At 36.3% G+C, this 27,985-nt stretch overlaps 1 protein-coding gene and 1 long non-coding RNA gene across 2 annotated transcripts in view; one reads left to right on the top strand and one right to left on the bottom strand.

Annotated features, from left to right (window-relative positions):
* The first annotated feature begins 5 nt into the window (after window positions 1-5).
* Window positions 6-26,326, top strand: LOC123499474. Its single transcript, XM_045247483.1, has 4 exons — window positions 6-171; window positions 10,292-10,407; window positions 11,183-11,245; window positions 20,035-26,326. Exons 1-4 carry the CDS (start codon window positions 167-169, stop codon window positions 20,232-20,234), a joined length of 384 nt encoding a protein of 127 aa, XP_045103418.1. The 5' UTR covers window positions 6-166; the 3' UTR covers window positions 20,235-26,326.
* The window catches only part of LOC123499475, a 41,162-nt gene continuing 33,107 nt past the window's right edge, over window positions 19,931-27,985 (bottom strand). The window contains exon 2 of the long non-coding RNA XR_006672990.1: window positions 19,931-20,214. This is a non-coding gene — a long non-coding RNA (uncharacterized LOC123499475). The remainder of the gene's footprint in view (window positions 20,215-27,985) is intronic.

The raw sequence follows: 27,985 nt of genomic DNA, 5'->3' as shown, positions 1-27,985 counted from the left end.
AAGACAGTCCAGGCACAGGTCCCTTGTCAGCTGTTGACCGTGAGGGGTGTGTGAGGTAGCTGCTGCCCGGCCAAGGTCCTCTTCCCACTTCCTGGCCCTCGTGCTCTCACTGCTGGGTTCCGGGTCAGTGGTGGACGCTAAGAGGAAGGAAGAGCTGCAGTTCAATATGAGGTGTGTGTTATAGTGACCGCACGGGTTTGTTACAGCCATAATTGCCGAAGTACTACCTTTCTTTGTACCCTTGATGAGCTTATTTCTTCACTTCCGTATGCACTAATAACCTGCTTGTGTATGTGTGTGGATAGCGTGTGCATGGTCATCATTACCTTGAAGTTGATTAACTTCCTGCGTCATCATTATCATTTATTTCTCTAGTCGAAAGAGGAGAAGCCTTTAGTAATTAACGAGTATATACGGTAACTTTTAAAGTAGTTACCCAAATGCCTAGAAAATAAAGTATGATGATAACAATAAATGCATTTATAAAGTTTCATGGTCTTAACTTTTTGATGCTAAATAAGTTAAGTAGTTATTTCAATGTAACAGATCTGATGGTAATGGCCCAATACAACTCAGGCGCCTTATTTTTCTATTATTTTCTTCCAGACCTTCACAAAACCCTTTGTATACACATAATGCGATAATATAAGGCGATGGAAAGAATTCACCAACCCTCTTGATGCTACAGGTGAATCGGGATTTCTATTGAGCCAAGCTTGTGTATCTATCCATACATAACAAGGAGGGCAGGACATTTAACCAGGTCGGGTAGGACTGTTGACCAGGATATTTCCTATCGAATTTTATTAACCATGAATATATATATATATATATATATATATATATATATATATATATATATATATATATATATATATATACAGTTTATACTTCATTTCTATGAAATTTTATTACTAACAGTAATTAAAGTAATTACTAAAAAAGAAAAAAAATAGGCCCCATATTTTTTGTTATTTATATTTTTATTTACACCATGTGGGCTTTTCATAGGAACTTATGGACGAAAGGAGGAATGTACTTTTTGGGTATCTCCTATCTGAAAGCCCACCCAGTACGGAACTGTTATCCTGAGTAAGGAAAAATCCACCTTGGAACTTCAAGCCTCCACAGGCACTGCTTACTAGGAAAAAGGAAGCCTGGAAACATTTCAAATGTGAGAGAGACAAATTTGGCAGACACTCCCAGCAAGCTCTTGAATCCTTCAATGATTTTTTTTATTGCCAATTGTCAGTATTGATCTTGCTTCCCAACCCAACAGACTGACTATGAGGAGTAACTGATGGAAGAGCTGAGTCTAATCCTAAGCTAGTTCACTCTTACATTGGTCACAAATTGAAGGGAAAACCAATAATTATTATTGGTCCCCTGACAAAGGAAGATGGCATCCTGACCACTAGTTGTACTGACATGGTAACTCTGTTAACTGAGGCATTTGTTGCAGTATACTCCACACACCCTTTACTCCACTCTTAGGAACACCAGCACTGTGATAATACTCTGACCATTGTGGACTGCACTCTTGACGCTGTGTTAAACTTACTGACTGGTACTCTAGATGGAGCTTCCAGCGTGTCGTGATGGATTTCATCCCAGACTTGTTAAAGAATTTGTTCGCAAGTTTACATATCCATTGTACCTGATATTTGCCGTGTCACTGCGTTGTAGTTGTATTCCTTCTGCAACGAGACCTGGACAGGCTGATAGCATGGGCAGACAGGTGGTAGATAGAGTTTAATTCTAAAAAGTGTCAGGTTATGCATTTAGGTAAAGACAACACAAACTTTAGCTATGAGATGGAGGGATGTTGGCTAGAGGCAGTAGAGGGAAAGGATTTAGGAGTAGTGATAGACAGGACTATGAAATTTTCAAAGCAATGTTTAGAAGCAAGAAATAGGGCAAATAGGATCCTGGGTTTTATAAATAGAAATGTTAGTTATAAAAGTAAGGAAGTGGTGCGTAGCTTATATAATTCCTATGTTAGGCCCCATTTAGAGTATTGCATACAGGCCTGGTCACCCCATTATAGGCAGGATATCAACATGTTAGAAGCAGTTCAGAGAAGAGCAACTAGGATGATACCAGCATTAAAGCGCCTGGAGTATAGAGATAGATTAAAGGAATTAAACATGTTTTCATTTGAGAGGAGATGTATAAGAGGGATATGATAGAGTTATTTAAAATGTTCTCAGATACAAACTACATAGATGTGAGATCTTTCTTTACCTTAGAGGAGGGAAGTAGGACTAGAAATCATGGCAGGAAGATTAGAAAGCAAGGCTGCAGGTTAGATATAAGAAAATATTTCTTTAGTCATAGGGTGGTAGACTTCTGGAATGCATTGCCAGAGACGGTTGTAAATAGCACTAGTTTGACAATGTTTAAAAACAGATTAGATAAGCACTTAAATTTATTAGATTTATAATTATGTATAGCGCTGCATGATAGTTTTTATAAGAAATTTACTATAGTTAAACAAGACATGATCCCCATGTATGGGGATCACAGATTGTAGAGGAATTCGCTGCAGGACTTAGCCCTGTTAATGGGCCAAATATTTAGAATTAGTATATAATGTATTGTGTACTTGTAAGTGTATCTTTAAGTACTGATGACGAGGTCGCTGTGCGACTGATACAGGATAACCTAGATGGACCCTGGTGGCCCTTTGTTATCCTATTATTTATGTTATGTTATGGAAAATGTCCACTATGATACCTATATTTAAGAAAGGGTCTCAATCCACTCTGAATTATCACCCAGTAAGTTTGACATCTGTGTGCTGTAAGATATTGGAACTTTTAGTTGACAAGCAAATAGTCACCTAGTATCAGATTTTAGAGCAGGACATTCAGTTGAAGACCAACTGATCACCGCTTATAATTCTGTCTTAAAATGGAATGATGGACATTTTGTAGATGTGATATTCTTTGTCTTTAGTAAAGCTTTTGATGTTGTGAGCCACGTAATCCTGGTTGACAAACTGAAGTCAATAGGTGTTAGGCCTCCTTTCCTAGACAGGGTATGGTCTATCCAAAGCGACAGACACTTTAAAGTAAAGCCTAGCACACACTATGCATTAGGGAGGCGGTGGCGTAGTGGATAAGGTGGTGAGCGTGAGATTGGGCAAACGTCCACTTGTAGGTTCGAATCCTACCACTTACCGCTTTGAAGCTATGCCATTTGTCGAGTGGTTTAAAGTTACCTATATGTCACCATGATACTCAGGTTCTAGGTGGTTACACCAAAGATGTGCTTGGATGGTGATATGGGCCCTAATATGGGTACAACTATAAACAAAATTTCCTGCACCACTAACAGGCAGAAGCTGAACAGCACTTCCCATGTATGATCTTCAAGTATACCTTTAGGCACTATAGGCCATAACATAAATAAATAGATAAAATGAATAAATAAATAAGATAATGTATCAACCATGTGTTGCAGTAGTGGTGTTGAAAAAAAATAACGTGGCCAAACTGTACTGCAATACTGCTCACTTGTTTCTGTGTGCCGCTGGTTACTATGATGATTTAGCCTTGTTTACATGGAGATGTCTATGTCTGCCAGTGATGTAGTCTGTCAAGAGACTGTAGCATGGACTGCAGTTGCTGTGTGTTGCAAAAAGAAACTTGAGGAAGAAACGTCAAACCTTGTGGTGTAAATAACGGCTTTCTTGCTGACCTTTGAAAGGGTGCTTCAGTCAAATATTTTTGGAGCTACAAGCCAAAACTCCAACAAACTTTCTTCACTGTGCAAGTATGGTTGTTTGTCTTCTCAGATTTTTTGAAGAAATGCAAAGTTTTGTCTATTTTGATTTTCCTGGTTAACTAGACCTAAACATACTTAATCTAATTTAACCTAACACTAAAACTAACCAATTGTAATAGCTTAACCCGGCACCCCCATCCCTCCCCGAAAGAAAGAAAGGAAAAAAAAAAAAAAAAAAAAAAAAAAAAAAAAAAAAACTTCATAGATGTCATAGACGTGAAATACAGTGAGTATGCTACTACAACATGCAGCTATGTCATTTGATGCTGGGTGTGTCTGCATTGCCAGCTTCACCTTGCACAGTAGCATTAAAAATTCCTTGTCAGTTGTGGAATTGACACAGCCACCCATTGCTTCCCTGAAATTCTCTATGTCAATTTATGTGCCAACTTCCTAACTGCTGCAAGGATTTCAATGCCGTGGACATTGATCCCAAGTGATCTCTGCTGCACATACCACTTTATAACGGTAGCATCTAATGCAGCATTATTTCTACTTCTTATGTTTATCCTTGGTGCATCTTTACTACTTCTACTTGATGATGCATCCACACAGTATTTGGCATAATATTTTATCTGCTTATCTTTTGGTTTACTAATGTTTGACACAGTTTATTCGATCACATCATACTCCTCACAAGCACTGGCAACTCTAGTTACTTTGATTTTTTTATTGTCGTATTTGATGGCTCATAAGATGCATCCAGTTTTGGCAGACATTGAAATAAAAAAAAGATGAATGAGCTGATTGAAGCTCTGAATATACAGTGTAGGATTTCACCTAACATTTGAAGACTCATATGCATTTAGAATAGATAATTATTAGATCCCAATATTTTGCATTTAAAAACTTTATTATTTGCTAGTATCCTCTTGGGAGATATAATTAAGAGTTCTAAGGTATTGAAAAATGCACAAACTTGTTCACTGATGCCAGGCAGCACTCTGTGTTTATGAGTGTCAGCTGGACTTGTTTACAGCTACTTTCCGCAATGCACCGTTATCTGTTGGCTGTTTTTTCTGGCAGTACTGTACGTGAGGCATGCATTGTTTGAATTCATTTCTTGGCCATCCAAACTCAAATTATTAAATTACTATCTGGACATTGTCCAGGTAAACAGAAATCCAGGTAAATGAGGGTTGAGTGTATGCAAATTTTATCATGTGTGACTAATCTAAATGTGCCAGGAAGGGTTATGTGGGACACACTGTACAGGGGATCCTTGCAATTTGAATGACGGGGTTAGGGCGGTTTTTCATTGGTCAAATCAGAGTTTATTCAAATCGTGAAACAATTTTTCCCATAAGATACTTAAGAATTAGAGGGGTCCTTATCAACGTCCAGCCTAGACCCCCTCAAAACATCACTATAACCTCTAAATAACACTAACTTAGACTAAATCAGTACTATAAAAGGTTTCATTTATATCTAACTTTTTTTATTAAACACATTACATTTTTGGAAATAAGAATACTTTCAGCAGTCTCGCAGTACTTGTCCCTATTCTTCCAAATTGTTGATACTGTTGATCTAAGGACACCCATTTGCGCTGCAACGACACTGTGAGCTATACCTACCTCACACTTTCTTATAAGCTCAAGCTTATCTTTTAAAGGCAGGAAATTGTGCTTCTTAGGGCTGGGGCTGGAGATGGCTTTCCGTCATCTTGAGTCAGACGAAGCGCACTGTTTTCCTCTAGCGTTAATTTTTAGTCAAATTAAGATCTATGGTTTCTAATTAACACTTTTATAATAAAATTAATTTTCTCGTTAATTGGAATGATGCTATAATCTCAAATCAATAGAATCTTGATAAGTAGATGTAAATATATTTGTATACTATAAAGTATTTTACGGCTTACAAGACGCACTTTTTTTCCTAAAAAATATCCTGAAAAATACTTATGCGTCTTCCAAGACGAATGTTGTATTGTATGGCAACACCCAACCTCAAGTGAGCTTGGACACTTGACCGATAGTGACCTGGATTTGTATGTTGAGTCATTATATTATGATGTTAGCTTAAATACTATTTAATTCAGCCTTTTATATTATGTAAACTCAGTACTTAGCTGTTATAAGTATTTCCAATGCCATAATCCTTCCTGGAGCCTACTCGGCGTGTGGAGAAAATGGGCCGCTCCCTCATCTCATAGTAACACACACATACATGCACATGAATGCACACACATACCAGGTGCCCTTATACCTTTATTAATAGAACATCCAAATGGCTTATTCATTCAAGCAAGAGTCAAAACTCCACTTGTGAATTATATTCACAATGATAAAGCTTGTGAAGCACGATTGCAAAATAAAATAAATACGAACTTCAGCACTGACGTGTTCGGTTTCGGCAATTGGACAAGTGATTCTGTAATGTAAACAATACGTTCAATACGTGCCATTGCCCACCACTAAAACAAGAAGAAGAGATGGACTGTTTCACTATGTATATGTATTTATCTATGGTGTTTTTATTTGCATAGTTGTAAATTTGTGGTGAGTGCTCCAGCAAATTTGTAATAATTGCTGAAACAATAGTGTCTTGTAGACTCCTTGCTTATTATGTTTTTGCGTTCATTGGTTGAGTATATGGTGAATGTGTTCTTGTATGAGAATGACTTTTTTTCTTAGAAATTTCTTTCAAATATTAAGGTGCGTCTTCCAAGATGCAGCGTCTTGCAAGCTGGAAAATACGGTATATATTTTTTGTCCTAGCCTAACAGTGAAAAGTAATTCAGTTGTTTGTTTACATTTCTCTAGGACTGTGACATTCCAAGGCAGAACTTCCAAGGAACAACTGGTCAAGATGAGCAGCTCTGTTGTTTATGAGTGGACAAAGCTGTCTGAAGAGTTTCTCATAGGGAACATTAAAGGGCAAAAAATAGCAACGGCTTGCTGGGGATGAAGGGTCTGCCATGTTTGTTTACAGTTGACAAACACGACAAAGGCGGAAGCGAGCTTGTGTGTGACGACCAGCGTCGACAAAAGTTGACAGAAAAAGTTGATGGAAAAGTGCTAGTGTGATGTTTCCTCTAAGTGACACACAGGGTAGTGTTGGTTTACACTTCTGCCTGGCGGGTTTGGGACGAATTTGAGGTGGCGGCGGATTTGACCGGGCGGGTGGCGTGTGAGATATGAATGTCGAATTGGCGAGTCAGTTGGTCGAACCTTGAGGTATTAATTAACTGAGTTTGAATTGGCGATAATTCAAACTGCGAACGGTTGAATCATGAGGATCCTCTGTACCATTAGTGGGAAAATATTTCTGAAAAATCAGGTTCGAGTCTTGAAGGGAAGGCTATGGATCAGAAATATATGCCAGGGAATGACTACCTACAACATGCTTATTTCTGCAGGAGTACACTACTGTATTTGATGGCTCATAAGATGCATCTTTTCTCCCCCCAAAATTCTCGGGAAATAAGCCTGCATTCTATGAGACCAAGGTTCAGTATTGAGACATTGATTGGTGGTCAGTCTATGGCAACAAAGGCTATAAAATCAAACCCCAAACATCTTCTCACATATAAACAAAATGATGATAGATATTACACCACAAAAGAATTCTTTCTTTAAAGTCAACAATACAGGCAACCCGCGCTGAACGAACGTTCATACAATGAAATTTTGCTACAATGAAGGTTTCCTTTTACTACCATCTGCTCGTATAATGATCACCAAACTCACTTTAACAAAATTTTATCCAGGTAATTTTTTCCAAGTTTGAAAGCCCTGCCATATCACGCAAGCCGACAGGCTTTTGAATACACCAGCGCCTCTCGTGGACAAAACGCGCACCACTCACTCCCATACCCTTCCCCACTCTTAGTTCAAAACAATAACAGAGTCCAGCAGCAGCTTGTCTTCCCTCACTCAACAAGCCACCAAAACGCCCTGCAACCAGCCCTACAATGTTGTCTTGTGTTGCTAAGAAGACCAGGAAGTCTCTTACTCTTGAAGTGAAGCTGGATATTATTCATAGACATGAGAGAGGCGAAAAAACTAATAGCATTGGTCGCCACCATGGCTTGACTCCATCTACTGTCTGTACTATTTTTAAGAAGGCTGGTGAGACCGTATCTTTGCAAGCTAAAAGAACCACCCGAACTCGTGACTCTGCAATGAATAAAATGGAAAGCCTTGTGGAAATGTGGTACATAAGTTCTGTATGCAGTGCAATGATGTGTCCTTTACTTAGATTCCACTGGTTGCTGGCTAGCATTTTTCCAGCTCCACTCTCCCTCCCTTCATTAATTTAAGATCAACAACATTATGAAGTTACTTACATACATACATTAGTGTACATTATAATGACTTAGCCCTAAATTGAACTGCTTAAATGTTTAACTTCATAATTTTTACTTTCATTAAACCTTCTACTGTACTATAATGCACTCTTGCTTTGTTTACTGTCAATGGAAGTTCAAGTCCGGGGTCAAACTTGTTATAATTGGTTTACTTAACGAAAATTCACGCAATGAACATTTTTTTAGGAACGTGACCCGTTTGTTAAGCGGGGGTTGCCTGTATATCATAGGTTATACATACTAATAATTCACATAGTATGACATCAGTCAGGAAGATCTTGATCTTGACATGGGCAAGACTCCGTGAGACGCTCCTCAAAGCATTTTTAACTCTATTAGGATTTACATTTGAACTGAATATATGTGGATTTCATGTAGGACCCTAGATGGCAGGTGTATTACCTTCCTGAGAGGGAGGATGAACTAAGCAACCTCACTCATATTGGCCTTGACCTGCCTGGCAGCAACAATTATTGAGAGGTCATCAACCAAGCCAGTGTTTTTCCCTCTTACCAGAGGGAATCATGGGGGATGCCATAAACTGTACCTATATTCTAGAGGTTTAGGTTTAGCTAGTGTGTCTATTTGTCAGAGGTCACCTTAACCCAGATCAGAAGAGAGACAGGTCAGTGTAGGGGGTGCTGCTAGCTATGTGGCACTGATTATTCACTGTAAATGCTGTGCTTGTGAAGATGCCATTGGCACAGTGGTGTTGTTTGTGGAGTACCATCAAATATGTGTATGTATTTAGCCTCAGCAAGCTTGTTTTAAGTCTGTTCCTCTGTCCCTGGGTGGCCCTGAGTGAAACTTCACCATCTGTGACACCACCAGTCTCTATGCTGTACTGCTCGCTACCTGCTATCACAAATTTTCTTGTTCTACTGCTACATCTTTTCATATTTGGGATATTTTACAATTTATCTTTACCAAAGTACTTTACTGTTGCTTTATTGATTTATTATTTTGTGAAAAACTGCTGTAATATATACTATTTGGAGAATTAAGAAATGGGAGATGGGTAATGATACCTAACTCTGTAATGGGAAGATGAGTTTGATATATGCAAATTCTCATTATGCAAATCTCCTACTTTTGATTTTTTTATGAATCAATATTTTCATGGTTTCATTCAAATATATTCCTTATAAATGTTATATTTCTCAAATTATTACCTTCTTGATAATCTCATTGATGTGATTATGGAAAATGTGAATATTTATCAATAAAGGCAACCTCCGCTTAACGAACACGTTATGTTCCTAAAAAAAACTTTCATTAAGCAAATTTTCGTTAAGTGAACCAATTATAACAACTGACTTAAACTTTCATTGAGAGTAAACAAAGTGAGAATGCATCATAGTACATTGAAAGGTTTAATGAAAGTAAAAATTATGAAGTTAAACATTTAGGCAGTTTAAGTCATTATAATGTACACTATTGTATGTATGTAAGTAACTTTATAATGTTGATGATCTTATATTTATGAAAGAAGGAGAGTGGAGCAGGAAAGACAATAGCTGGCAACCTGTGGAATGTAAACATTGTACCACATACAAAACTTACGTACCACATTTCCACGAGGCTTTCCATTTTATCCAATGCAGAGTCAGGTGGTTCTTTTAGCTTGCAAGGAAGATATGGTCTCACCAGCCTTCTTAATAAAGTCTGCTGACTTGAAAATAGTAGAGACAGTAGATGGAGTCAAGCCATGGTGGCGAGCAATGCTATTAGTTTTCTTGCCTCTCTTGTGTCTGTGAATAATATCCAGCTTCACTTTGAGAGTAAGAGACTTCCTGGTCTTCTTAGCAATGCTAGGCGACTTTGCAGGGCGTTTTGGTGGCATGTTGAGCGAGGGCAGACAAGCTGCTGCTGATGCTGTTATTGTTTTGAAGTAGAGGGAGTGAGTGGTGTGCGTTTTGTCCACGAGAGGCGCTGGTGTATTCAAAAGCCTGTCAGGTTGCTTGATATGGCGGGCTTTCAAACTTGGAAAAAATTATCTGGATAGAATTTCGTTAAAGCGAGTTTGGTGTTCGTTAAACGAGCAGATGGTAGTAAAAGGAAAGGTTTGTTGTAGCAAAATTTCATTGTGTAAACCTTCATTAAGCGGGGATTGCCTGTACCTACTGCCAAGCTCTTTACTTTAATCATTTTATGGATTAAACTATCTAATTTATTATTTGATTAACACAGAGTGGAGCAGGAGCCTCTAGTGACCATTGAGGATGCAGATTCCCCTTGCAAGCAGCAGACCTTCCTGCACACACACTCACAGAAGAGGTGTTGGCGCAGGAGACCCACTCGGGAATGTAAGTGCCTATTCCTGATTCCTGTGATCTTATTGTTGAGAAATATTCCCACACACAAATCTAGATGTCTGTAGTGCATTTTTTTTTCTCTAAACAAATATCTTGTAGTGTAGGTAAGTTTGTTTCTGATAGCCAAAAAGGACAAGACTATTTTTGTTATTTTATTAACTGTATTACTCTAAATGTAAATTATCAGAGGTTATATTAGTCACTTATTATTCTAGCTGCCCCAACATAAGATGTATACAGTGTCCAGCAGCTTTGATCTTAATTTATTTTGTAGCTTTATAGTAATCTTAATTGTAATACCAAACACAATCACAAAAAAAGAACTTTAAAAGTAATAGGTATTTATCTAAGACACAGTTGAAACAAGTCACTAATATGCAAATATGTAAATCAATCAAAGGCTTACTGTAGATTAAATGGCCACAATGTAGTATACATACTGTAGATAACAAATATCAAAGTTTTCTTAGGCAGATATATTATCAGTGTTTAGTGGTCATACATTAGAAATGAAAATCCTTTTAATGTATTCAAAATTATCGTAAAAATGAGTAACACTGGGATGTATCTATTTATGTTAAACGTTTGTTGAAAACTATTTCAAATGCATTAAAAGGTCTGGCTTAGTGAAAGTTTTTCTGCTTATTCTTGTTGTGGTATATTGATGTTACATTGGCTTCATGATGGGTTACTTTTTGTGACTACAATTACTGTAATAGTATTATATTAATGCAAAATTAGTTTACATGAGCATTATTCTTTGCAGTGTCCAGCTTACCTTTGTGTTCGCTCAAGCAGTTGAAGGAGGATCTTGAGACCATAGTTCAAGGTAATTTTCAAACTGTTGTCAATGTATTTTGTCTCAAAATTGTAATTTCTCAGAGAATTCTTTAAATATTTTTTATGTATTTTACAGTTTCTAATAAGATGGACATCATCCATATTTATATGGTGAAACTTGAGTAGCTACTGGGAACATAATGAGCTACATAACTTGAAACAGCTTGCTTGTCAGTCGATATGTTTTCCAGTACAGCATGGTAGACCCTAGTCATGGAAACTACCATTTATATTTTCAACATATAGTCACTTGTCATTCTTCCTTGCTTCACAAAGTCTTGCATCTAAGGCTCTTTTCACATTCACCATCCCATCACATTTAAAACTATTCAGTAGCAGATCCTAACTTTAGTCATTGACTGTAGATTTGTTTATTATATAGACATACAACTCTATAGAGGTGTTCCTTACAGTCAAGCAAACCAAGCATTTGCTTGGGGCCTCCAGCTTGCCCAAGAAAGCAAGGGTCCCATGAGTTCCAACTGATTTGACAGTCACTGCACACAGCTGTACTGTAATAACCAAATGAGTAATCACTAACTACTTACTTGACTACATACATACCACCCTAGTTTTGGGGTGGATTTAAACAGGTGAATAGTACATGTTGACTATGTGACAATTCTCGTCTTTCTTTGTAACACATGATGGCAGGCTTCAGCTTGACTTTCTGGTGTGAAATTGTGACTTGCCACATGTAAGGCCTTATTTTGTTTATATTTCTAACAATATGACTAAAAACAACCTTCTGCTCAGTAAAAAAAATATATCAAGTAACAGCTCTGCATACATTTAATGAACATGTGTAAAAATTATATTTTTTATGCTGTAGCCATTTGTGCCCATAAAGCTTCTACCATGAAGAAATCATGGTGGTGACCTGTTTGAACATGCAGTTCATGGCCATGTAGCCAGGAAAATATCATCTAAGACAGTTTAAAATCATGGCATTGAGTTTAAGATTGTCTTTTCATAATGTCTTTAAATAACATTTTACTGGCTACATGGTCACAAACTGCGTATTCAGGCAGGTCATGACTACCATCATGAATTTCTTCACTGTGCACTTAAGCACAAATGTCTGCAGCATCAGCAATTCCATTTCTACCAGTGTTTACTAAATGCAGTGGTGTGATATGAGATATTTTCTTGCTCAGAATAAGCTTTTTAGCCATGTTGTAAGAATATTAACAAAAAGCCTAATGTGCCAAGTCACGAGTTGACACCAGAGCAGTGAAGTCATCCATCACTCCTTAGCCACTTCAACTCAAGCTGAGGTTTGCCATCATGTGTTACAGGGGAAAAAGAGAGTTGTCAAGTCTATCCCAAAATTAGGATGATTTGTATTTCAGCCAATACTTGAACTTAATTCTTTCCAAATGGCTGTTTGAGTATGAAAAAGTTTGACTGCTGATAACTATAAGTCAGGTAATTCATTCTAACCTTAGCAAAATTCAAGTTTACAAAAATTTCAATATAAATTTTTAATAATTTTGATTTGTACTTACTCTAAAATAATGAAGGCTGGTGATGGATAACGTAGGAGAGGAGGGGAGAAGGGTGGGGAGGAGGAGGGAGGTTTTTCATCGGAGTATGAGTCACCATCCTTGAAAACATCTGATAACTTGTCTCCTGGTGTGGTTCCTTATTTTCACCACTAATAAGCCTCTTCAGTGCCATTTTAAGTTTCTAAATGATAAACTACAGACAGAATGTAGGAGAATGTTGTTCTCACGACCATGGCGGGACAACTAACAACAGCGGGGAGGTAGAGACCAGGAGGCTTAGTTTACATCCATGTGTGTAGATGTTTGAGTACCAAGTTGAACTTTTGTGTTCGAGTATCGAAAAGTTTGATTTTCAAAACATTTGAGTATTGAGTCTTCACTGTATTTGATGTGTACTCATTTGGCTAGTAGTGTATGTGCCATCACCAATTCTTAGCACAGCATCCTGCAAATAATGTTAATTTTTCAATCAAAAGAAAATGTGCAGGAGCACCTTACTACCTAATGTTGCTTTTAATTCAAAACTACATCAATCTTCTTCCTCATATATTTCATTAAATACTGTAATTGTAATATGGGGGGGGGGTAAATGTGCCAAGCACCAAAAGCATTATGCTGCAACTATTGGATAAACATGGGTGTCATGAGCCAAAGAATCAATAACATCATTACCGAGGATTCTGACATGGCCAGGCACCCAGCAAAAACTAACTGTTTTGTGACAAACAGAAAAATGGAACAACCAGTCCTGGATGTTGTGGACAAGGGGATGAAGAGAAGAGGATAAAAGAGAGAGGAACGACCAAGAGTCTGTAAAAATAGTATAAGAAGAAGCAAGGGAGTGGAGGATGCAGTGGAGGGCAAAAAGTATTGCAAACAGTTCATTAGTGAAGTCGGCTAGCCTCGAGAGGAAGTTGATACTGGAAAGAGGTATCAGGGAAAAGAACAGCACAGCCTGAACTAGTAGAAGACTTAGAACCATCAGTGTAGACATGGACGCTATTAGAATGAGTAGGAAGGTGAGGCAGGAAGTGGGAGCGAAGGACAAAAGGAGGGGTGGCAGACTTGGAGGAGGCAGGAAAGACACGAGCAAAAGGAAAGAGAAAGGGAAAGCCACGGAGGGGTAGAGGAGACAGAATGACAGCGGGTTAAGGGGGGGGGAAGAAGGATGAGACAGGAGGGCATGCATACAGAGGGAAAAGGGGATGGTAAGGGGACAAAGACCGGAGACAGAAGAAGGAATGCACAAAGCTGAGAAATGGAATTGGAGGGAGCGGGTATAACAGTGGAGAGAGAAGAGGGCCTGGCATTGGGGAAGAGAAGGCAGAGACTAGGTGTTTTTTTTTTTTATTTAAATCAATTTTTTTTATTTAAATATTTTTTACTCGAATCACTTCACGATGTCCAAGTTATTATTTTTTTCATACTGTGATGGCATTTTATATTAAACACTTTATGTTATTATGGGAGCATAGTTTAAAGTTGCTTTTACACATTACCCAAGTTAAAAAGAATTTTTAATTTCAAAACTTCAAAAGCATCATTATACCACATTAGTCCATTGATTTATAGTTGATTCATATGTGAAATTATTTACACTTTGTTTTAAGTACAGAAAACACACAGGAATTTCAATGAGAAAATATGAAAGAAATCAATGAGAAAATATGAAAGAAACCAATGTTTTTATTAGACAAATGTAATAAAGAGAATAAATTAATTGTTTGAGAACAAAAGTTGGGATTTCATTATTTCTTGTAGTGTACGTACTTGACAATATGAAATTGCAGTTTCTGAAAAAAACAACTTCCTCATACAGTATTTATAATGGAGCCTATATATTAGGAAATAAATGGAATTCTGTACTTTCCTTGAAAAAAATAATCCTTATACAGTATTTATAATGGAGCCCATATACTGGGAAATAAATGGGATTCCATGCTTTCAACATTGCTTTGTAAGAGAAGGCATGCCAATAATTCACTGGTGTCTGAGAGTACCCTGATTTGTACAGAAACAGTACAGGTCTAGGGCCAGTATAAGTGGTTCATCCCATTTTCCTTTTAATGCAATGACTACTTTTTATATAGTGTGTTAATAAATTTAATTATTTGACAGCATGGGTATTTTGATTTAAATTAGGATTTTTTTTACTCTGATTTAAATCACTTGATTTAAATTATTTTATTTAAATCATTCCAACCCTGGGTGATAGATAGTGTCGAGGAGGGTGAGGACAGGGGGGAGGTGGAGGAATAGATATGGCAGCTATAATCAAGGACTGAAAGTATGAACACAGTATGCAGTGAAAGCAGTCTTGCAGTCAGCACCCCAAAAGACACATGGGAGAGGGTCTGTAGGAGGCAGAGGCAGCAAAGCGCAGTGTCCTTGAGAGAGAACATGGTGCCAAGTGAGGTGAGTCAAACGTAAGACCAAGAAACTTGCCTGACGTACTCAAGAGGGGCACCATAAAGAAAAAGGGTAGGGTGGCAAGTACAGGGTGGGGCGCGGATACTTCCCGATTTGAGAATGAAATAAAAACCTGTTCACACTTCACAATTCTTTATTCTTCTTTTATGCCTTTTCACACAACATGGGAGATTTACTTTTACACTGTTTTAAAGACAATATCTTTTAAATGTCCACCTCCATTGTCAATACACTGATTCAGACGATTTTGGAAGCTTTGGTCTACTCTCTCCAGCATGTTGAGCGGTATATTGGCTATTTCAGTTCGGATGGCGTTCTTTCTGTATGTCTTCCAGGGTCTGTGGACGGTCGTTATAAACCAGGGATTTGAGATATCCCCACAGGAAATAATCACAGGGGGGTAAATCAGGGTGTGCCCACACTGCACGCATTTCAATGGGATTCCTGAGAGAAGCTTTTCCCGACCGACTGATTTCCCTGAGAGGAGACTTAAATTGGCCTGCGCGCTCACCTGATTTATCCCCCTGTGATTATTTCCTGTGGGGATATCTCAAATCCCTGGTTTATAACGACCGTTCACAGACCCTGGAAGACCTACAGAACACCATCTGAACTGAAATAGCCAATATACCGCTCAACATGCTGGAGAGAATAGACCAAAGCTTCCAAAATCATCTGAATCAGTGTATTGACAATGGAGGTGGACATTTAAAAGATATTGTTTTTAAAACAATGTAAAAGTAAATCTCCCATGTTGTGTGAAAGGCATAAAAGAAGAATAAAGAATTGTGAAGTGTGAACAGGTTTTTATTTAATTCTCAAATCGGGAAGTATCTGCGCCCCATCCTGTAGTATGGGAACAAGAGAAGTAAATAGAGAAAGACTTTGCAGGGGAGATTTAGAAGACATGGTCAATAGCCCATGAAGAGGTGGCAGTAACAGCAGACTGAAAGAGACGATGGAGAAAGGAGGAGGAACTGTCCGAGGCATACAGTAATACTTCGAGATACGAACGCTCCAACATACAATTTTTTTGATATACGACGAAAAATTTCATATAGTTTATGCCTCAAAATACAAAGATATTTTTAAGATATGAATAGCCATTGGTAGGTGGCGCAGCGATCGCTCAGCTACTCGCTTCCACCCGAACATTCAATTTGCATTGTGTATCTTTGTTCATCCTTTGTGTATGTATGTGTCTGTGCTCCTCGGCAGTGTGTATTTTTCTTAAGTTTTGTGAACTCAAGACCTCATGATCATGGGTGCCAAAAGTAAAAATAAGAAAGCTGAAAAGAATTAACTTAGAAGTCTCGAAATGGATATGAAACACAAGATACAGGCAACCCCTTTTAATGAAGGGGTTACTTACGTTCCTAAAATAAAGACCTTCGTTAAGCGAAATTTCGTTTAGCGGACTGATTATAACAAGTTTAACCCCTGACTTAAACTTCCATTGAGAGTAAACAAAGCGAGTGGTGTTCCCAGCAACCTCAGAGCAACCTTGTCACCATCCCTCCAAGCATTCATGGATGCCATTTTGCTGCAAGAGGCTGCTTTGACGTTTTTAAAGAATTTTGGATGCAGTTCCAGGAGCGCTAGAGACAGAGACGGGGAGCCAGCTAATTACAGCGAAGCTACCGCGTTCGGTCCCTCACCTGGCAAATTCAAACTCAGAAAATTCACTAAAACGGATGTGGTTGTATGTTATGCGGATTTTTTGGTCAAACTTTATATAGTACGTTAAACCAAAAATTTGTTAAATGAACGTCCGTTAAGCGAAGTATTACTGTACTCCAACACAACAAAAGTTCAATTTAAAACTTGAAAAAATACCTGATAATCTAACGTCCACACACATGGTTGTAAACAAAGGCTCCCTGGCATCCCCCTTCCTCCTCTGCCAGTTGTGACTTATGCTGTAGCGGTCATCAGAATAAAGGCGTTTTCAGTAGTGTCACCACAAGGCCAAACATGTTTGAGTTCACGTTTAACAGGACGGTGGGGAAGACACCGTCGGTGGTGCCAGACGACCGTGTAACTGTGATCTCAATCCCTGGGGGAAGTTATCGTACACATCAGTTGCTTGCGCCAGCGCTGTGGTCAAGACGTAAACACAACAGCAAAGTGGAAAAGTTTGGAGATTTATACCTTGATGGGGAGTATTATAGGTCACCAGTGTTTCATCATTTGTATATACCGAGGGCCAAGCAGCGCAATGCTCATCAAAAACAACAGGTCTTCATTCCTTGGAAGTGGTTTGATCTACGCGGGCTTGTTTTGAAGGTGTTCCATTTTAGATGTATGGCTGCGGTTTCCTGACACCTATATAATTGAATTATGTCAATACTTAACAGATAATGTATTTTACCAGCATTCATTACTTTGATATAAGGATTTGCAATAATAATATAATTTTTTTCACCTAATAATAGAAAAGTAACTATTGTATTAAAGTCATGACTAGAAGTATGGAATCAGACACCCACAACAAGGATGGATAGATGTGACATGTCACCAGCTCCTTAATTTATTTCACGCCGTATTTTTTATATCGGTTCTCTCCAGTATGCTGCACAATATGTAAACGAAAATCTACATCTACAGTACCCACTTCTATGGCCTAACATATATCTTACAATTCAGTTTTATTCAAAATGTAACTCCTTGATCTCATTCCATGAGGTTGATGGTGTTGCTCCACGCTGATTGGCTGAAAAGCGTTTGCCAAACGAGAGCAAAGGCTTTTGCTCGCATTTGTGAAAACTTACCTCCTGTGCCGCTACTGAAAATGCCTTAACATTTTCCTGCATTCTATCTGTAGTTTTTTTTTTTTTATTTATGAACTTACATTAACACCAAAGGATTATTAGTGGTGAAAATATCTGGTGATCAAATGGCTGCAAATTTGGTCATATACAAAGCTCTGTCATCTCCCTTCTCACAGCCGCCACTGTACTGTTCTGATACCGTATTACAGGTATCCGGCAACCATCGGACCTTAGACTTGGCGGACCATGGAAAATTCTGAACTGTGGGTGGTCTCCAAAAAAACCCTCTATATACTTACTTACCCACTGTTGTACTGTTGGCATAGGGTCTGCACTGAAACACCTTTATCTAGCTTCCTCAATAGGTCCACTTTCTGTTGCACTGATATTGTCATATGTTTGCGTTTTCTTTGGTTCACAAAGCCACAGTATCGTGTGGCGGGGATGTGGTCTCCCATAGGTTTCCATTGTTTTCAAGCATTGCCGCGCACACTAGCGACTGTGGCTCTGTCGCTCATCCCCGCCACAGGTGTGGTGTGGCTTTGTCGCCGGGCCCGCGCACACTAGCGACAGTGGTTGTTCCCGCCACTTGCCACTGTCAGTCAGTCAGGGTGGGCACGTGCTTGGGTACACACCCCTTGCTCATTAATAAAACTTATTTGAGACATCCTGAAGTAGTTGAAGAGTTTTGCACTGTCTGCTCTTAAGTCACCCATTACGGTGTAAAATTGTCCATTAGTCAGCCTTGATGCAGTAATTGAGTGCATCCATAGTGTTCTCTGTTGGCGGCGACGACGGCGGCGCCGCAGAAGCAGAAGTAATGCAAGTGTTTCATCTTCGGAGTCCATGCTGAAACTGAGATCTCGAAGGGTGGGGGCGTGACTCAGCGATGTGGTCGCCACGTTGCCTCACCAGTGTGCTCCGTCGCTATGTGGTCGCCACATCGTGTCGCCAGTGTGCTCCAAACACGACCACATCGTGTGGATGCGACAAGTTGCTAGTGTGCTCCCGGCCTATCCCTTCCTGGTCGCTTGGAAGCCATGTTTAGGGGCAAATATTACAGAAAAAGATGTTTAAGCACCTGGGGTGGTGGTGCTTGCAATGGTAGGCATGGTACTGATCCAAATTTGACCCAGAATGCCCGGGCTCGAAAACACAGTGTACAGCGCTGCCGTGTCCTAGCAGCGGTCCGGCAAATTATTCCGGCCAATTCAAAAATTCCAGCAAACAAAAATTTTGCCGGATTACAGGTGTTGCCAGATGAAAGAATATCGGATTAAGGAGGTTCAACCTGTACTGGCAATACCAGTATACCGGATGCCAGTGCACATTCCTATCGTCCGTTCATCCAAAGAATCCAGGCCGAAACTGCTAGTTCGGTTGGCAGCCCTGCCCAGCCCCGCCGCCACTAAACCTTCCCAACACTTAAATTTTCTTCAAGTACATTTATTTTTCTTCAAGCTATAAACTTGTATATCTATTGAGTTAAGTGAAGAAAAATAAATGTACTTGAAGAAAATTTAAGTGTCGGGAAGGTTTAGTGGCAGCGGGGGTGGGCAGGGCTGCCAACCGAACTAGCAGTTTCGGCCTGGATTCTTTGGATAAACGGACTTTAGTCCTGCCACAGTCTTGAGATAAACAACTATCTTCTGCGTTGTCAGCAGTTTTCATTTAGAAACTTACGATGACACCAAAGAGGCTTATTAGTGGTAAAAATAAGGAATATGGTGACAGTGCAAGTGTTAGTGAGCCACAGCACTCCATTAGTGGATTTACAGGAATCAAACCAGGAGAAAAGTTACAAAAGACATTTTCATGGATGGTGACTCATCATCTGGCTACCTCCCTCCTCCTCCCCTGCTCTTCTAAGTTATCCATCACCAGCCTTCACTTACAGTATGTACAAATCATTAATCAAAGTTTTTAATACTCAAACAGCCATTTGGAATTAATTAAGTTTGAGTATTGAGTCTCCATTGTACTTGCCTCTTTTTACCAATACAGTCTAGCTTTTATTAATTATCACTACAGTTTTTGGAAATCTGATTCTTATGGTGTGGTGTTTTCAGATGCATCGCAGGAGCTGGTGGCCTTATTACAGGAGCGCCAGGGGCTGCAGGAGGAGGTTGATATCCGCAGCATCACCATTGAGCAGCTCCTTAAGTTTGCTGAAAAGCGGCAGCTACAGCTAGGAGAACCTCTTGCAATACAGATGAGTGTGGTGCAGAATCGTTGTCCTGACACTGCCTCTGAAAGTAGGTTGTGTTAGGATATGATAGGGCTCATGGATTTTTTTTTATCTGCAGTTGCTCCCTCTGGTTAGAGGTTGTGGTAGCTGTAGGAACAGCGGTAATTCATATTACCTCAAGGCAAAGAAAACAACTTGCTTTGGTTCAATAATTGATTGCTTATAAAGTTACAATTTGGACTGAATAGATATATGCCCTGTGTCAGACGCCAAAATTTCACTCTGTAATGTTTTAGAGTAGCCTGTTTTATTTCATAGTACAATATGATTTTCTAATTTAGAGAAAAATCTAAGTCAGGGGAAATGTATTGATAGGACAATGGTTTTGTAACAGTGCTATGTTTAGTAACTTGTTTTTGATATCTTAACTGGTTTGTAGTAAGAAGGAATGAATAAGCATATAGAAATTGAAAAGAATGGTTGAGGAGGCTCTCAACTATTTTTTTTTCTTACACACATTCTAGATCTTGCTGTTTACCACAACAAATTAAAGATGAGTGTCTTAAGGCTCACTAGTGTGAATGGATGTATGATCCATTTCTTAGAATAAGTTATTTACCACAATGTTTTTCCTTAATGATGACTGGTGATCATTACTTTTAGAAGATGAGAATATGCTAGCCACTCATAACTGCAATATTTCTCGTAATAATACAAGTTATATAAATTTTGTGGAAAGGATCACATACCCATTCATACATCTTGTATGTGCCTTGACTTCACAACCGTATCTACACCAGGAGTGATGTATTGACAAGGTTACTTCACATGCCTTACATTATGACCAATAGTAACACAAGGGGTCACTATGATGTACAATAAGTAGGAAATGTATTGACAACTCTTAAGCACATGACAATATGAAATATAGGTTGATTATTTAAAAACCTCCATGATAGTTATTACTATACTATTTAGTAATTATATATATATATATATAATATATATTCAACTCACTAGTTTTACATCCCATTATGGGATGTTTGTGATATTTTCCTTAATGACTGTATTTGTATAAACAATTCTTGTCACATTTACTTCAGGATGGATTCAGTACAGGACTCCCCAAGCAGGCTCTTTTTCACTGATCTGAGATATTCTGGCTCTATTTAGTTTAAGAAGGAAAAATGGGCCAAGATTAACAAAGAATGCATTTAATTTCCCCCATCGTTGAGGTGATTACAATGTAAAATTGCCTCGAAAGTTGTGCATAGTGTAAGATGGTGGAATTCACATTCTGGTTAAAATTATAGGCTGTCAGCTTTTCCAGATCAGCTGGGAAGAATGTTTTTTTTTTTTTTCAATCTGCAACTTTCAGGTTGATATCAGATTCACCTCATAAAATTGGATATTGTTCATACTCAAGAAAGTATGGTGTTTATTTGTGACATTATGGTAGTACACAACCATTAGATAAAAAAAGAAAAGAAAAAAATTAGTTTTATAGAAACCATTCTGAATACGAATTGAATGAGACCATAAAGCTTGATGAAGGTCCATTTGGTTAATTAATCAGTGACAATTGTTTTTACAAATTCATTATCACTAGGAAGTTCAATCCATAGGGAGTCTCTCTCTCTCTCTCTCTCTCTCTCTCTCTCTCTCTCTCTCTCTCTCTCTCTCTCTCACACACACACACTGTTGAGATTGCTGTGAGAGATGCATGGAAATACATGATTGTTCTATACTCTAGATTTCTTATATCTTTTGATCCACATTTGATGAAGATTGATGGAATCCTGTTGGGTTGTGGTAGTTTTTAAACTATTCTCTGCAGTTACCAGATAAAGTATTTTAGTTTTATTATGATACACAACTTAGTCATCCAATGTACATAATCAAGTTATTTTCTTTAGGATAAGAAGCCATTACTTATGAATTTCACACATAATTTGAGACTATTGTAAATTTGGTACTTGGTAGTGAGCTGAGAAAGATTTATTGATACAGCAAAGACTTTTAAGTTCCTATTTTCTGCAGCCATTATTCCTCAGAGTGAATTACTTAGAGTACAAATTGAACATTTCAATAATGAAACCAAATGGTTGTAATTTTCAAAACATTTAGTAGGACTAAAAGATTAATGAATGCATAATTTTCCATTCCCTTCACTCAAGATTGTAAGTACATACTCAATGAGACTAAAGAAATTTAGGAAAAATGCCAGGGCATTAGTGCTTGACGGTTATGGGGAAAATGCAGGTTGACTGAAGTGCCAGTTCATTAGCAAGTAGAATCACTGTTTAGTGTGTAGGTTTTAAAAGTAATATTTTTTGTTCCTCTGAAAAATTTCTAATTGAGAGAAATGTATATTTATTTATTCAGCTGGCAATTATCAATGGAAAAATTTGATTCTTATACAGTATAATTTCATCAAAGATATAATTTCATTGTATGCAGCTACACTAATTTCAGGATTTTTATGTAGAATAATCTTAAAGTAACAATTATCATTATTAAAAAAAAAAAAATTCCTAAGCGTATTACATGAGATGTCTAATGACAAGGTGAGTTCACAGTATTATATTTGAGTGATAAACTATATTTACGGTTTTGATTAAGTTGGGAAAGGTGATTTGAATGTGATTTTGAAATGTTTGTGATTTAATGGCTTTATACTTGTGTGATTTTACAGTCATAAAAAGAAAAAAAAGCACTGATCCATAATACAGATGGCCTAGTCATGAGAAGACCATCACCATTATGGTTGTGTATGTGCACCAACAGCCATTTCTTAATGAGCTAAGGAAAGGGTATTTAATGTCTTTTTTTTCTTTTAGACTGACTCCATAAACACCGAGAAAATTTTGGAAGTGCTCCTCTTTTGGAAGCATCACATTACCATAGAGAGCTGTTGTTTGCAAAATTTGTAATAACAATAAATTGACAAAAGCCTCTACCAATATAGAGAGGTCTACAATTTAACTGAAATAAAAGATAAGGATAATAAGTTAGGGAAAAGTGATTATTTGAAGGTATATAAGAAGGGAATATATTAATTATCTCAATAAATTTGTCAACTCAATTGTGCATATGAATGTTTTTATTCATATATATATATATATATATATATATATATATATATATATATATATATATATATATATATATATATATATATATATATATATATATATATATATATAGTTTTATTATTATTATTATTTTTTTTTTGCTCAATATTTCTTTGATTTCTTACATGCATTTTCAGTGGGAGTTACACACAGCACTGTTAGTTACAAGTTAGCAATGTTTAAAAAAAGTAAGAATCAAAATAATCAAATATTTTTCACATTAAATTCATGTTCAACTGGATGCAAATATGACATGATTGATGTGGTTTCAGATTTTATTCAGACAGTTGGGTAAATCTTTTTTTCTTATGATGCAAGGATCACTAATTAATATTTGGAAAGGAACTGTGTGAATTTTCTTAATACTTGTGATAATAAGTTACTGTTGTGCAGTAATTTCAAACATTCCCACTATGAGTTATGTGAAATGTTTATCAAGTATATATAATGTGGATATAAAAGTGTTTTAGGGAAGCTGTTAAATAACTGGTATATGTTTTAAACCTTTTAAAACTACATTTGTTGTAATGTTTTTAAATACAAATACAACATTGGATTGAAATGTTGATGCCTATCAAAACAGTCCTCCATTAGCTTTATTATGGTCTGAAAACTTAGTATATTAAATTACTGGTGACAATCTGCCAATGTCAAACATCACTGTGCTATGTTCTACAATGTGTGATATCTAGTCCAACATTTTCAAGACAAGAATCAGGTTTTGTAAAATCTAATATATACTATATTAGAAATCAAGGTTACTAGTGCATTTCCTATCGAGTTTCCATGGTGTTTGCAAAAGAAACATTAATTACTAACTTGTTGCACATAATTCCATGTCTCTGCAGGTTTCTATTTGTGCTCTTAAGGCCATGTTGCCAAGATAGGTCAAGTGATGAATCAATCTTGGGTCAGTGAACCTGAAATTATAGCAAAATCAAAATGATCTTATTTTTAAAAGTAGTAGTAAAGTGGTACCTCGACTGGAGAGTTTAATTCTTTCTGTGATGGGGCTCATAACTCAATTTGGTTGTATTTAAAATAAATTTTCACAATTGAAGTGAACTGAAATGTCATTAATTCATTCAACCCTAACAACACTTTTGTTTTTAAACAAAAAAGTTTTGATAAATAAATACTGTATAAAAAACATAATAAAATATAATAACGTAAAAAAAAACATAATAAGATGTAATGTACAGAAATAAACTGGTTTTGTAAGTAGTTGTTAGAAATTAAACAACTTGTGGAAACGGAAGATGCTGGCAGAGGTGGAGAGTGGACAGGCTTAATACACATGGTCAGAAAAAAAATTTGGCTAAATAGTTGCATAAAAACACAAAATGCCATCACAGCACAAGAAATGTTTTCACAAGGGGGGCATGGATGGGAATGAACTGAAAGCATTGGATGTGGGATGCTGAATGGATGTGGCATTTGCCTGACCAACTAGCAGTGGCATACCTGGAACTAACTCAAACTCAGATTTTAGCTCACACGCTAAAGCCAACAACCATCCCAGTGATGGCTTACATCTGAGATTTGTCATAGGCAAATCTCATTAGTTGAGGTCCCACTGTATGATTACAAATTACAATTGAGTTAAAGATAAGGTTGTGAAAGTAAGAGTAACATTAAAGAGTGATGCAAATAACAAGAGAAGCTCTAATGACAAAATTTGTTACTTAGGTGAAGAATAAAGCAACTCCACGATAAAAAGTTTTAGCAATTCTTTCCCAAATGACAGGAGAAAGGGAGCCAAAATAAAACTCTGCCAGTTATTGTGATAAAAAATTGTAATAATGTTTATTTAACAACATCAATCAACCACAAAGACATATCAAGGACAATGAAGAATCATGTACTAGCTAGAGTGATGAATTATGAACAATTTGCAAGGATTGGTGACTTCATGTTTAGGTCATGCACTATTCAATGGTTGAAAGTTTCATTTGTCATCCACTAAAGAATTGAGAGCAATTTTAAATCATAAACTCAAATCTATATCATGAGAAATTAAGCATAAAATAACATATTAAAAATATGTAAGTGACAAAATTTCCCTAATCATGGTGTGCCTATCTGTGAAGCTGTTCAAACAAAAAAAATTCATAAAAGATAAACATACCTGCTTTAAACAGTACCAAATATCTACCCATAAAACTGATAAAAAAGTAATGGAGGCTTAAATCAAATAAGCTATTAAACAATAGAAATATTGTATACAGAAATAATTGAGTTTTGATAATGGTAAATGCAACTCATCTCTGTAGGAGTGAAATTTGATAGCAAGAACAGCTCTATAAAGGAGCAAGATTACAACTGAAATATTACAATATTAATAAAGTACGTCTCCATACTGAGTTTCCTCTTGCCATCACATTCTACTCACTAGTCATAAATTCAGTGGAGAGAGAGAGAGAGAGAGAGAGAGAGAGAGAGAGAGAGAGAGAGAGAGAGAAACTGCATAGTACTCCTAAATTATAAGTTAACAACAAAATTCATGTCACTTATAAGCAACTTTGTTGTTTGACAGCATGAGAATAACAACAAAGTCATTTTATAACTCCTACTCTTGTCTTGGTTTGTAATTGTAGAAGATAGAATTATGTGGTTGTACTAAAGATAGATAAATATCCACTAATACACACACATTATATATATATATATATATATATATATATATATATATATATATATATATATATATATATATATATATATATGGAGGACTGTATATTCTTTATTTAAGGTTTTGTAGGTTATGGGGCAATTATTTACTGACATAAGATTACTGTTGTTAGTGTGCTAATTTCAAGAATGAATCACAAAACTGGTAAACACAGGTGAAAGTGTGCTTTGTATGCACTTTCCACTAGTCCTTGCCTTCACATACACTGCAGCAGTGATATATACAAGGGTTTGTGTAAAATAAATTCTCAATATTTAAAAGTTGAATTTTGCCCACATTTTAAGGCACTTATTAATTTTTATGACAATTTGATATGAAGAATCAATTAAAGTCATATGAGATTGAAATTTGTTTAATTTCAAGAAACCTCACTCCTATAAATAAAATCTACATCTGCCTCCTGCCTGATACATATGATGACATTATCTTGTCATGCATATGGGAGCAACTTAGGTAAGAAAGTTTATCTTGTGTTTCTGTTCACACAAGACAAATAATACATCCCAGTCCTATCCCTCCCACCTTTCTGTACACATGCTATCTGGAATTATAATCTTAAATGATGGACAGTAAATTAGACAGCTGAAGAGAAAGAAAGAAGAATGATGTGATGTCTATAATTAGCCTGTTTGCAGTCAGCATCTTGAAACCAGACAGTGCCAGATTTTGTCATTTTTGCTGGAAAATAAATACAAGCTTACACAGGTGTATCATTGCACATTGCTGCATCTCAAATTTAAGTAAATTAATATCATGATGTCTGATGACATATGATATTGTTTGAGCCTCTATTCATATTTTCAGATGATATCACGATATAAGAAAATTTTGATTTGTCTTTGGTCAATTAATGTTATTTTCTATTTCCTTTCATTTAAAAAATGAAGAATATAATGCTTATTCTTTAAACTTTGATTTTTATAAACTGGCCAGTGATGTTTTGAAACTAGCCTATTATAATAGGCTAATTTCAATTATCCCCACCAATCAAGACAGATTCTACACTAATTTGGTGAAAAAAAAAATTAAAATACTTTCTAGACTCCAGAACCTTCAAAACTATTCTTTCCAAACATTTCACGAACTTCTAGAACATTCTTGCAGCACATATGGCAGTATAAATGCAGGGAACGTATGCTCAACAGGTCAGTTCACTTCTAGCCGTTAATGTGTAAACAAGTCGATCATCATCAGTCATTACTATCTGCATTCATCAAGCATGGCATCCAGAGGTTGTATATATGTATATGTATATGTATATATGTATATTTATATATGTATATGTATATATATATATATATATATATATATATATATATATATATATATATATATATATATATATATATATATATATATATATATATATATATATATATATATATATATATATATATATATATATATATATATATATATATATATATATATATATATATATATATATATATATATATATATATATATATATATATATATATATATATATATATATATATATATATATATATATATATATATATATATATATATATATATATATATATATATATATATATATATATATATATATATATATATATATATATATATATATATATATATATATATATATATATATACATATATATATATATATATATATATATATATATATATATATATATATATATATATATATATATATACATATACATATTCATATATAAATATACATATATACATATACATATACATATATACAACCTCTGGATGCCATGCTTGATGAATGCAGATAGTAATGACTGATGATGATCGACTTGTTTACACATTAACGGCTAGAAGTGAACTGACCTGTTGAGCATACGTTCCCTGCATTTATACTGCCATATGTGCTGCAAGAATGTTCTAGAAGTTCGTGAAATGTTTGGAAAGAATAGTTAATATATATATATATATATATAATAAATAAAAAAATAATAAATAAATAATAACAATTATACAGAATTTTTATAAACTGGAGATTT

This window comes from Portunus trituberculatus, chromosome 50, assembly GCF_017591435.1.
Source record: "Portunus trituberculatus isolate SZX2019 chromosome 50, ASM1759143v1, whole genome shotgun sequence".
Taxonomy (NCBI): domain Eukaryota; kingdom Metazoa; phylum Arthropoda; class Malacostraca; order Decapoda; family Portunidae; genus Portunus; species Portunus trituberculatus.
Note: the sequence above shows the minus strand (reverse complement) of the source record. Positions and strands in the feature narration are given on the sequence as shown.